General features: G+C 41.4%; 1 protein-coding gene across 1 annotated transcript in view; it reads left to right on the plus strand.

Annotated features, from left to right (window-relative positions):
- Positions 1-591: 591 nt before the first annotated feature.
- DCP2 (decapping mRNA 2) overlaps positions 592-13,742 on the plus strand; it is a 37,527-nt gene continuing 24,376 nt past the window's right edge. Inside the window, exons 1-2 of the mRNA XM_081088809.1 lie at positions 592-821; positions 4,873-5,024. Coding sequence (XP_080944935.1) covers positions 769-821; positions 4,873-5,024 — 205 coding nt within the window. The 5' untranslated portion in view covers positions 592-768. The remainder of the gene's footprint in view (positions 822-4,872; positions 5,025-13,742) is intronic.

A 13,742-nucleotide genomic window follows, 5' to 3' on the forward strand; every position in this document is an offset into this window, starting at 1 on the left:
ACTAGCAGATTGGAGTGCTGTGTATAGATGTAGAATGCAGATTCCTGGGCTCAGGTTCACTATGTGTCGGATACCGGGATAAAGCCCTTGTCTTCACCTTCGGAGCTTGGTGTCCGAAGAGGGACGGAGGTGAACCACCACAAAGCTGGTGGGGGCAGCGGTGAGTGTGTATGCAGGATATCTGATAGGAGGGATCGGGAATGCACACTCGCGCAGAGCTGAACGCGCCTGCGGGGCCCGCCCTGCCCAGGTAGGACAGCCTGCGCAATGCAGAAGGCGTGCACACCACGCCCAAGTCCCGCAGGTAGTCTCTGGCCCCCGGGGAAGCCCTGAGCTCTCCACTTCCTGGTAGTGCGAAAGCTGCTTGGCGCGCATGCGCGTATCCACCCCGGGCTCTGTCCCAGGCGGCGGGAAGTAGGTTTTCTGAGTAGCAATTGAGCAGCTTGAAGACCACTGGAGACGACGGACCAATAAGCAAATGTCTCATTGGCTTACGCGCTCAGGCTCCCGAATCCCCAGCTTCCCATTGGGCCGTTCAAGTAGGACCGGGGCGTGGCTCCAGGGGCTCCGCCCCCGCCTCGGCCCAGCCTCAGGGGTCCTGGGCTAAAGGCACCGGACGGAAGTGAGCGGGTCTCGCCCCTTCCCCCCTCTCGTCCCTCTGAGCGCCGCCGCGCTGCCCGCTCCCCGGCGAGCCGGAGTCTCCGAGCCGTCCCCTCGTCCCCGGCCGCGCGGAGCCGGGATGCACTGCTCCTGCGGTGGGTCCTCATCATGGAGACGAAACGGGTGGAGATTCCCGGCAGCGTCCTGGACGATCTCTGCAGGTACCGCGGCGCCCGCGCCGTCCCGGCCCGTTTCGTCCTCTCACTGGTTTTCTCGGATTCGAGGCCCGCAGAGGCCTCCGCCCTCCCGCCCGCCGCCGTGCCCCCGCTTTCCGGCCCCAGCGTCGAGCCCTTTCCCTGGGGACCCCCCTCTCGGACGACACCACCCCTCTCTTTCCGCCACAGCCCCAGCCTCCCTAGTTCTCACCCCTCTTGGCGGAGCCCCGGAAGGTCCTCATTTTCTTAGTTCCCCAGGGACTGTGCTTGCCCTCGAGCGAAGGCGCCCCTCAGAAGCTTGGGTCGTTAGCGGTTTTGGGGTGCCCCCCCCGTGGCTTTTCGGGCTCTGACTCTTGCTGCCTGTCCCCCTCCTCCCTCCGCCTCACCCCCCAGTGCTGTTGAAAGGCCCTGAGGTTTTGAACCTTGGAATCCCGGCCCGGACGTCCGCAGGGAGCAGTTTTCAGACTTCCCCTGCCCTGTAACGTCGTTCTGCAAATTGTGTGCGGAATTACTCCTGTTCACCCCAAAACTTACAGTGGGGAGGGGAAAACAACGCCTACAGTTGGTTTCCTTTTCATCCCTTGATTATCCTTAAAGGAAGTTCTCAACTTCAGGGTTTTAACTCCCGGCCTACTTTTACAAGAGAAATTTCTTGCATTCTTCCCTTTTGTCAGCTACGATTTCAGAGAGCCAAACGTGTAACGTAAACTTAAAGAAATATACATTTCCCCCCGAAGTGAAATTTTTGGTGCAGTACTACCCGAAGTTGTCGCCAGGTGTAAGGGGGCTGTGAAATATTTTAAATTACGAGTTAAAGCTCTGATACAATACCTTTTCAGTGACAGTTATTTATGTCTACAAGTCTGACTTTTAGTAGTTGTCTTGCATTCACGCTTTTTTTTTTAAAGTAGGAAACAACTAATATTTACGAGGTTACTAGGCACCAGGTACTGAGTCCTCCCTTTAACATTTTATTTATTCCCCCAAACAACCCTATTTGGTAGATGCAGTAATTTCCATTTTCACCTGACAGACTCAGAGAGGCGGTCATTTACCCAAGCTCACATTCATCCTATTTCAGAAAATCAAGGTTTGAAATAGGCCCTTTTCTTTACAGATCTTGTGCTGTTTCTTCTACGCCAGGTGGATGTAATAGGAAATCAAATACGTTTTAAGCCTCACAAAAGAAAGGCACATGTAAATAAGTAAATAGGATAATTTTGCAACTGATAAGAAATGTCACTGTATTTCTTTGGGGATGGTATGATTATAGTAGATTTGGATGAACCACTTAAAAGGCACTTATATTCTGTAATCCCAGATTTTGTAAAAAAGAAAGATTTGGTGTCTGTCTGTCTGGATAAGTGACTAGAAGAACATGTTCCATTTTTCTTACCTATTCCTTCAGCTTCTATCTGGATGAACCGAAAATAAAAATTGAAAAATGGTAATATTTACATTTCATTTTGTAACCTTAGATGTCTGTTATACTTTTTACGATTGGTTGATTGCAAAAGCTGAACAATAATAAATAGCGTTTGTTATACAGTGTAACTATGTGCATGTTTTTCACAGTAAAGGCAAGTCTACAGTGGCTAGGGTTTTGTTTCTTTTCTGTCTGGAAACCTTGTTTTGTTTCTTTTCCATCAGTCATGTGACCTTCATAAAAGGCTCTTAAAAGCATTTTCCTTTCTTATATTTTACAGATTGATCAAAATGATGCTGCCTTTTAGTTTTTTTCTTTTTTTTCCCCCTTTAGTTTTTTTCCTTAATTCCTTCTGGCTATTCTTGAAATCCATTTTTTTTTTGCATTGACTATTTTTTGGTGTTTTGCTTCATAGTTGGACTACGACTCTTTTGTATATATTTACCCCTCTCACCCAGTACATCCAAGTTTTTATTTTATTTTTCAGTTACAGTTTTATATTCAGTATTATTCTGTATTAGTTTCAAATGTACAGCATAATGGTTAGACAGTTATGTACATATCCAAAGTTTTTTGCTGTCTTTCCACCTTCCCCCATCTGCTCCTTTATTATATTCTCAATCATGCAGAAGTTCTTTTTTCCTCCAGAGTTGACCTCTTAGAGACCTCCACTGTCCTAGTCCGATCTGGACGGGTTCACTTGCCCAACAGCTAGTGTCCTAGAATTCCCTTTCACCGCGCTCCCTGGTTGTCCCTATTCTCTCAGGAACCTCATGTTTTATGTTTTCTTGGTTTTCATTCTTGTTTTGCTGGTGCACATTGTAATTTCCTTTGAGGGAGGTTATAATGACCTGTGACTAAAATGTGTTTCCCCTCTCACACTTCATGCCCCCACCTGATCCAGGGCCCACACTTTGAGTAACAAGGTTCTAGGAAACCAGTTTTTAAATTTATTTAATTTTTTCTTTGGCACGGTCCAGGTTTTCCTTAGATGTTGAGTGATTCTTGGTTGCCTTTTTATATTTACGGTAAGATGAAATAGTAGAGGGGCTTGTGGGTAGGCTTCTCCTGTTACGTGAGTAGATAGAAAGGTGGCTCCTATCCTGGAGGGCTCTTGAGAACCAGGGTGTGTGAGTTTTGCTTTGGGGTGCCAGTTCCCAAACCTATCTGCTAAAGTTAGAAAACAGCCTCTGGTGTTGTTCCCTCTTTCCCAGATCGTTTGCAGGAGAAACTTATGACAAAGGAGTAAAAGTGATGTAGATACTACATAAATAGACCTTGCTGTGGGAATTTCTAGTTAAAGATGGTAGACTGAACACAACATCTCACTAAAACAGTAAAGTTTTTTAAAAAGTGTATTTTTGATTTCAGAGAGGAAGGGAGAGAGTGAGATAGAAACATCAATGATGAGAGAGAATGATTGATTGGCTGCCTCCTGCACATTCCCTACTAGGGATTGAGCCCACAATCTGGTCATGTGCCCTCATCAAGAATTGAGCCATGACCCCCTGGTTCATAGGTCAACGCTCAACTTCTGAGCCACACAGGCTGGGCTGTTTTGTTTTTGAAATGTGTAAATCCACAAGGAAAGGAAGAATGGATGAAGAGGTGAGCAACAACATTTGGAAACTATAAAGCAAAAAGGGAAAGTGGTATATGACTTCGTAGACATGAAGGACCAGAATGCGAGACTACTGTAGTAGTGCCAGTCTACTCCAGAATCAGAGAATACTGAGAAATGGTAGAAGTGAATTTATATATCTTATATACAACCCTCTGCCCCTTCCCCCAGCTCAGCTCCCAGAATACGACAGCTTGGCCTTTACCTTCTAGGTAGGAGATTGGAAGGTTCTTCTCCAGGCATCTGACTAGCCCCATAAGGAAAGACTTAAAGATATTGACTGACGTTGGAGGTTCCTCAAAGACAGTTTGAACTAGGTTCTGCAGATGAGGCTCTTTGGGATGTTTGTAGACTATTAAAGAACAACAGAGTATTGATTTCTGTAAATTTTTTTGTAATACTTTAAATGTGAAGATTAAGCAGCTATCATTTTTTTCTGTTTGTATGAATGCATTTGCATATATTCTTTTTTTTAAAATATATTTTATTGATTTTTCACAGAGAGGAAGGGAGAGAGATAGTCAGAAACATCGATGAGAGAGAAACATCGATCAGCCGCCTCCTGCACATCTCCCAGTGGGGATGTGCCCGCAACCCAGGTACATGCCCTTGACCGGAATCGAACCTGGGACCTTTCAGTCCGCAGGCCGACGCTCTATCCACTGAGCCAAACTGGTCTTGGCAATATATTCTTAGAATCTGTTACCAGACATGGGAGAAAATCCTAGTGAAGGTTTTCTTGTTCACCTTTAATTCATTGTTACTGAGCTCTTTAGTTTATTCCTGTATTTGTGAATAGAAGGTAAATGGCCTCTTAAAAAAAAAAAAATCAGGTGTTGTTTTTTCTAGACTCATCTTCTCTATAGTAATTTCCCCAAATTTTGCTTTCTTGATCAGCACTGCACTCTTGGTCCTTTTCTCTGGTGATGGGTCAGGGATGAAGTAGTTAAATATGTTAAAATATATCGTTATGGTTTGTAAATAATTTGAATATGTTTTGTTTTTGACAGCCGATTTATTTTGCATATTCCCAGCGAGGAAAGAGACAATGCCATCCGAGTATGTTTTCAGATTGAACTTGCCCATTGGTTTTACTTGGATTTCTACATGCAGAACACACCAGGATTACCTCAGTGTGGGATAAGAGACTTTGCTAAAGCTGATATCCTTTTTATTACTATAATGATTGTCTTTCTTTTTAGTAAAATATTTAGCACAAATTTTATTTTGCTTGTCCTTCAGAATTATCTATTTGATAAAACATACTTGGTTTCTAAAAATTGTCAAATGTAAATAGTAGACACATTCAGTCATGTTCTTATTTTTATGTAGAGGACCCCTTGAAATGCACACTGATGATTACAATTAAATTTTATTAATTTTTTTTCTAAAATAGTTATCCTAGTTCTAGAAATCTGTGTTAGTTTCTTCTTCTTTTTTTTTGTGTGTGTGTTATTTTCTTCTTGCTGTTCAATTTAACCAGATGATCTTTAATCAGATTACTACCTGTATGGGATAGAAATTCTTAAATAATTATTAAATACTATGTTCAAAGCAATGTTTTTGGTTCTGTGGCAACTAACAAAGAAGTCCTTGCCTTTGAAGAAGCATTTTTTTTTCCAGATAAGGTAGAAGCTTATCATAATTATAAGAATTACATAACTAAGATTACAAAAGAAGCTGTGTCACAAGGCAAAAAATTAGTGATTGCTAATGACCCTGATATTAAATGTTTTTAGAATTTTGAAAAAGGGTTAGAAAGATTTTAGACAAATTTATGTTTTTAAGGGAGTTTAGGATTTTTAAAATAGCTAGGAATGGTATGTCCCAGGTAAAGAAAATGGATTGAGCAAAATTGGAGAGTCGGAACATAATGAGGTATATCTTGTAAGTAAATTAATTTTTATTGAGCAGAGGGTTCTTATAGGGATACTAGTGGCCCAGTGCACAGATTCATGCACATTGAAAGGAAATTCATTAGAACAGAGATCTCCAACCTTTTGGACCTCATGGACCAGCAGTGGTCCGCAGGCCACTTGGTTGGCTATTGTTGCTCCAAAGGTTTCCTTAAACCAGTTGTCAACCTTTCGGACCTCACGGACCACCAGTGGACCACTGGTTGGCGACTGCTGAATTAGAAGGTGGCTTGTGGGGGGACTGGGTGAGAGGGGCCCTTCATGCCCTGGAGTCAACCTCCTGCGGTCCCTCCCCAGGCACGATGGCTCGAAGGGCGTCTGTGGAGTGAGCAGGGGTCCCTCCAGCAGGTGGGGTCCCTCGGCCTGGACTGTGGGGATCAGGCCAAAACCAGCCCTCTGACATCCCCCAAGGGGTCCCGGAGTGCGAGAGGGCACTCTGCAAAGTTGCTGTTGTACAGGGTGTGGGACGCAAACGCAGTGTGCAATAAACCAACAACATAATCCATGGCTGAAGGTGGAATCACGTGGCCCCGTGAGTAATTGGGCTCCCTCCTCTCTGGTTTCGGCAAACCCGAAAATCGCTGCTGCCAAGTTACTGCAGCTCGGCAGCTCCTGCATTGAGAGTCTGCCCCCTGGTGGTTAGTGCGTGTCATACCTATCAGACAATTGGATGGTCGCTTAGTCTTTTGTATATATAGATTTGCTATACAAACAGTCCTCGGGTTACTCGGACTTGACTTACGTTGTTTCGTCTTGTACGTCATTTCATTTTGTACTTCGTTTCGTTTTGTACGTGGTTTTATTTTGAATGTCATTTCGTTTTGTACATTCTTTGGTGGTTAAATAGCCATCTCCCATTTATAAAAAAAAAAGTTGCGTCATTTTGACATGTACATATGTGCTTTATGTTTTTTATTATTTATTTACCACAAGTAAAGGTCAGGAATTGTTATCTTTTAAATATTTTTTACTGTTTCACTTTATTACTGCTGTGTATGCGCTCCATGTGAGTGAGGTAGGTGCTTATGTAGGTGGGTTCTGACTTGCGGCGAAAATTGCGTTACGTCGTGCCGTAGGAACGGATCTCTGATGTAACCTGAGAACCTACTGTATGTAGATAATAGAAGATATGAATGGACAGTATATTGGGGGGGGGGGGGTTATGCGTTCTTAAATCTTGAGGCAAAGTAGTTTGCATTTTATTGTGTAGGTCATTGTTTTTAACCATAAGTCATGTGGTCAAGTGGAATTGTACTCAACAAGTTCACTGTACCACATTAGAGTTGAAATAGGGATAGGTGACCTAAAATAACCCTCATACTCATCTCCCTATAATTTTTCTTGAGCCCCATGAAATAAGGAACCCCAAAGGGCTCTGCAGAAAATGGATGAATACTGTTTGTTTTAGATAACTGTTGAGGAAGTTATTGCAGGGCTAAAGATTATTACTCAGATCATTTGAAAATGACAATCAAGAAGACTTATTTGACAGGATAGATTGAACCGTAGAGTGGACTGTTCACATTACTTGAGCTATGGATTAATAAGGTCCTGAAGCATAGCAGAGAGACTACAAAGGAAAGGCTACAGAGACATTTCAGTGGGAGAAATGATTAAGCTATTTTACTGATTAAATATGGGGAAGTAAATGAGGAATCAAATAGAAATACTATAGAGCGAAATAGAAATACTATTGAGCGCTGTTTTAGTTAAAGGTGTGGTGATAGGTTTTCTGGAGAAATTACAGAAAACTTTGCTTTTAAGAAACTATAATCGCCGTAACCGGTTTGGCTCAGTGGATAGAGCGTCGGCCTGTGGACTGAAAGGTCCCAGGTTTGATTCTAGTCAAGGGCATGTACCTTGGTTGTGGGCACATCCCCAGTGGGGAGTGTGCAGGAGGCAGCTAATCGATGCTTCTCTCTCATCGATGTTTCTAACTCTCTATCCCTCTCCCTTCCTCTCTGTAAAAAAAATCAATAAAATATATTTTTTAAAAAAAAAGTTACGGTAAAGATCTTTTATTTTAATCAAACTGCCAGAATAGTTCTAGTGATGGCAAGGTCCAGATGTTGCTGTGGGAATTGGGCCTGGAAATGGAATGGATCTGAAGGACAAGGAATATAAGAAACTGAGGCTAGACTTTGAGACAAGTTGTACATCAGGAAATGGATAGCATCTAAGATAATGGTAAGGTATTATTTATACCTAAAGCAGATTTTTCATGTTTTTGCAAAAAAAAAAAAAAAAAGTTAAGAGTAGAAAAAGAATGTAAAAAAAAAAATCACTGAATTGTTAAAAAAGAGAAATGTATGTAGTAAAAGTGGACTTGCTTAAAATTCTTACATTCTTTATCTAATCCATGTAACCTTTTTTCCTCTTAGAATTACTGTGTAAGGCCCGTTACTCCAGATTTAAGACCCAAAATAATTTGGTTTGGGAGTTACGAAAATCAGACTGTAGTCAAGTAAGAATTTTATTTTATTTATTTATTTATTTTTTAATATATTTTATTGATTTTTTACAGAGAAGAAGGGAGAGAGATAGAGAGTTAGAAACATCGATGAGAGAGAAACATCGATCAGCTGCCTCCTGCACATCTCCTACTGGGGATATGCCCGCAACCCAGGTACATGCCCTTGACCGGAATCGAACCTGGGACCTTTCAGTCTGCAGGCCGACGCTCTATCCACTGAGCCAAACCGGTTTCGGCTCAAGTAAGAATTTTAGTAAAAATTAGAAATGATAATTAACAGTTATTCACTGTATGTTATGGGGTTTTCAAATTAAATATCCCATTAAATAGCACTTAAAAATTTTTTTCACTCCATTGTATAAATTGAATTGCTTTTATTACTATTAAGTATGACGGAGGATTGAAGATTTGTGAGTGGGAAAATGGTTGTTATTTTGGATTGGGTTCTGTTACTTGCTAATTGTATGGACTTGAGGCAAGTACTTAACGGGTTCTTTTCAGTGTTAATTTCAAGCATCTATCTTGAACTTGGTCATTTCACTTATTTTGTGTGGTTCTGGAGTAGGAAAAAATGGATAAATGAAGAGTGTAAATAGTTTACAAAATTAAGTCAGTTGATGTACTTTTTCTTGCTAACCCTTTCTTTTTTGTTATTTATTTTTCAAATACATTTTATTGATTTTTTAAAAAATATATTTTTATTGATTTTAAAGAGGAAGGAAGAGGGAAAGAGAGATAGAAACATCAATGATGAGAGAGAATCATTGATTGGCTGCCTCCTGCATGCCCCACACTGGGGATCAAGCCCGCAACCCAGGCATGTGCCCTTGACTGGGAATCGAACCTGGGACCTTTCAGTCCGCAGACCGATGATGCTCTATCCACTGAGCCAGGCCAGCTAGGGCCATTTTATTGATTTTTTACAGAGAGGAAGGGAGAGGGACAGAGAGTCAGAAACATCGATGAGAGAGAAACATCTATCAGCCACTTCCTGCACACCTCCTACTGGGGATGTGCCCTCAACCAAGGTACATGCCCTTGACTAGAATCGAACCTGGGACCTTTCAGTCCGCAGGCCGACTCTCTGAGCCAAACCAGTTAGGGCTCTTTTTCTTATTTTTAAAGAAGTTGTTTAATACATAGAAAAATTTGATAATACTGCTTTGTGGAGGCACTGATGCACCTTGAAATGATTAGGAATGTTGTAGGGAGAAGGAAGAAAAAGAAAAACTGTACAAGTACCTGGTCTCTGAACTATTGGACATTATCTCTATTCCTGGGGTATTTCTCTATTTTTCAAAAACATTTTTATTGATTTCAGAGAGGAAGGGAGAGGGAGAGAGAGATAGAAAAATAATGAGAATTGGTTGCCTCCAGCACTCTCTCTTCTCCTCCCTCCCCTCCCCCCCCCAGCCCGCCCCACTGGGGATCAAGCCCACAACTCAGGCATGTGTCCTGACCAGGAATTTAACTGTGACCTCCTGGTTCATAGGTCGACGTTCAGCCACTGAGCCATGCTGGTCGGGCTATGTTTTTCTCAATGGTTACTTTTTTTTTTTTTTTTTTTTAACTATTTAAGTTCGTTATTGTTTAAAGTATTACATATGTCTCCTTTTCCTCTCATTGACCTCTTCCCAGCCACTTCCACCCCCCCCCCAACACATGCCCTCACCCCCCTACTATCTGTGTCCATTGGTTGTGCTGATATGCATGCGTACAAGTCCTTTGGTTGATCTCTTAACCCACCCCTGTACCCACCGTCTCCTGTCTTCCCGCTGAGGTTTGGTGGTCTGTCCATGCTTCTATGTCTTTTCTATTTTTTATTTTGTCTTTTCTATTTTTGTTCATCAGTTTATATTGTTCATTATATTCCACAAATGAGTGAGATCATGTGATATTTGTCTTTCTGCGACTGACTGGTTACATTTTTAATGAAAAAAATCAATTTATTTAAAATTTGTGGTCACTTTAAAACATAAAGGATTTTACTAAACATAGAAAGCCAGACTTTTATTGGAATATATCTTTCAGAACCTGTGCAGAAGCATAGGTCTTCATGAAATAGTTGATGTTGTGTCTAAACTTTATCCTTTTTTCCCCCCTCTGCAAATGAAGATCTGGGATAATTATATTGAGATTAACCTACTGCCTGTCTTAATTACAAAGTTATCAGATATGGTTGATTTCTTTGGGCTTTTTGAAGGCCTCTTTAGTTGTTATTACAAGTGTAAAACCAAGATGAAATTTAAAATATAAAATTGTGGAACTCAAAAAATTTATTTTCATAAAATGAATTTATTGGTATGTTTTTCTTTAAACCAAACAACCAATCACAATATGAATATAATGCTGGCTCCTTTGAGGGTGTTTTGACATGCCTGTAACTACCAGTGTTTCTATCACTTCGTTTGTTATGAAACCTTTCTACATTATGTTGGGACATCACTTGATCCTTATGCATCATTTGCATATTAGATTTCTTCTGTTTTTAGTTCCCAGAGCAGTTAAAGTGTTATTAGTATCCATATGATCTCTGAGATCAAGTGATTGTACTTGATATGTTATTATCCAAAATGATGGCAAATATGCTAATGTTGCATGTTTCTAGATTAACATCAAGATGAAAACTGAAACCTGCCTTAGCTGGTTTGGTTCAGTGGATAGAGCATCGGCCTGTGGACTAAAGGGTCCCAGGTTCGATTCTTGTCAAGGACACATGCCTGGGTTGTGGGCTTGATCCCCAGAAGGGGGCTTGCAGGTGCAGCCAGTCAATGATTCTCTCTCATCATTGATGTTTCTTATCTCTCTCTCTCCCTCTCCCTTTCTGAAATCAATGAAAATATATTTTAAAAAAAAGAAAACAGAAGCCTGGCTGGTATGGCTCAGTGGTTGAGCGCTGATTCATTTCACCAAGAGGTCACTGGTTCGATTCCCAGCCAGTGCACATGCCTGGTGGGGGGACATGCAGGAGGCAGTTGATTGATGTTTTCTCATTGATGTTTCTCTCCCTCTTCCTCTCTGTAAAAATTAATAAAAAACCTTAAACAGATGCAAACAGATTCTGGAGGTTTTCATAGAGGACTTGAGGACTCTTAAGAATATGTCTTTGGTTTGAAAAATAGTATCATAAGTTATGATTTCCCCAATAACACTTTTCACAATAACAGTGTTACAATGATGAGGCATTTGACAGCTTGGAGTAATGAAAGTCTGTGTATGTACAGGATGGGGCAAAAGTAGGTTTACAGTTGTTCGTATGGAAAATCTATATATAAAAGCCTAAGTGTCCGTTCTACTGTTGACCGGTAGTTATGACGCGCACTGACCACCAGGGGGCAGATGCTCAATGCAGGAGCTGCCATGATGCACACTGGCCATTTAAAAAGAAATGGTACTGTGGACCTGGTGCGACAAATGAACACTCAGCTTCCCCCAAGTAGGACTTAAGTCCCGCATCCACCCCGGAGTGACAGCCCACCAAATCGCAGGCAACGCTGCCAAGACCCCCATTGCTCAAAATGCTACCCACAGTCCAGCCCAGCCTGGAAATGGTCGCTGTGGGCACCGGGTAATGACTTCACGTAGCAATGTCCGGCTTCCTCCTCTTAGTGACTAGCCTCTTTGGAGTTTCTTCAGCCCAGGAACACAACTTGCTTTATAGCCAGGTGCAAACATTTTATACTTTAACTAAATGTCTGTGAAGTGTTTTCACGTGCCTCATCTCATTTGATCCTCATCTAAGTCCTGGAGTAGGTAGATGGGAGACTCACTAGAATCCTATTTTCATTAGCTGGAAAACAGAGATTTAGAAAGTTTAGAAACTTAACCCGACCGAAAAGAAGTAAGAACTGGTGGAATTTAAAAATGACTTCAGGTTTTCTCACTGCACAGAATATAGTCAGACACTGCTACAGTTAAATATTTTACTCTTTGTTCTCCCTGGGTGTTCTACAATAATCTGCTTTGTGTTGATATTTACTGCTGTGTTGCTGACAATTATTTGAAAGAGAAATTGGGGTGCTTCACTGGGCTGGAAAAAGTTTAGCTAAATCAGAAAGCAGTTCTAATTAAGCAAGTTTATTCTATATCTATAAAAGGCTAAGTTGACTCGTGCATGCGAGATACATATAAAGCTCTTGCTGGTACCAATTGCATGCATGTGTTACTATCTATCATTGTTGATTGTGAATTTGGTTGACACTTCTATTATAGAGAAAGGGCAAATAGTGTTATTAAAATATTCTAATTAATTTCCTTTTATTTATTTATTTATTTTTTTAAATGTATTGATTTTTTACAGAGAGGAAGCATCAATGAGAGAGAAACATCGATCAGCCGCCTCCTGAACACCCCCTACTAGGGATGTGCACGCAACCAAGGTACATGCCCTTGACGAGAATCGAACCCGGGACCCTTGAGTCTGCAGGCCGACGCTCTATCCACTGAGTCAAACCGGTCAGGGCTAATTAATTTCCTTTTAATGTGCACGAATCCGTGCACGGGGACCCTAGTAATACAATAATTAATAACTCAAAAATAAACTATGTGTTTTGTGTACTCACAACTGTAAATCTACTCTTGTTCCATCCTGTACTGTGCAGGTTTACGTTTTATTTACTTTTTTTAAAAAATTATTTTACTCTGCCCTGTTTTTGGGAGGGAGCATGCCCGATTTCTTTTGAAACAGGCTATATTTTATTTAATACCCAGATTTGCCTTTCTTTATAATCCTTAGTAAATCTTTGTCTTAAAAATGTTTTTAATTGTAAAAGCAGTACATGCACATGGTAAAGAAACACAGTATGTAGAGTAGTATACTTCATCCCTAATTCTACTTCCACAGTTAACCACTTTAACTTGTTCTGACAGTTTCTACCTCTTACCTCCCAGGAGCCGGTCCATCTTGCTGTTTGACACAGTCGCTGCAGGAAAGAAACATCTGCACAGCATATGTTTCAAGGGACCTGGCGTATATAGCATACTGTTCTTAATATGTTTGCTCCCCTAGCGCTATGTGTTTTAACCAAGGTCACCTCTCCGAGAAAGGTTGTTTCCCCAGGTAGGGATTTTTCCCTGAATTTAGGGAGGGAATAAAACCCCTTAACTAAGTGCCAGGCGGGTAGTTAATCACTTTAACTACGAACAATCACGATTAAATCTTTACTCCCTGGAATGGAGATAAGAAACGCCCTAACCTTTGGAATAGAGATTGATAGGATTGGAATCAACTGTTATAAATACAGATGTAACAAGATAGCAGGACACAGAACCTAGAGACAGAACCTAGCCATAGAACATGGCAAAAGATCCTGGACAGAAACTGGCCACAGAACCTAGAGACAGAACCTAGCGAGAGAACCTGGCTGAAGAACCTAGAGACAGAACCTGGCTACAGAACCTGGATAGAACATGGCAAGAGAACCTGACTAGAACCTGGTGACTGAACCTGGCTGGAGAACCTACTGAGGGAACATGGCTACAGAACCTGGCT

This window comes from Myotis nattereri (assembly GCF_964212035.1).
Source record: "Myotis nattereri genome assembly, chromosome: 4".
NCBI classification, from domain to species: domain Eukaryota; kingdom Metazoa; phylum Chordata; class Mammalia; order Chiroptera; family Vespertilionidae; genus Myotis; species Myotis nattereri.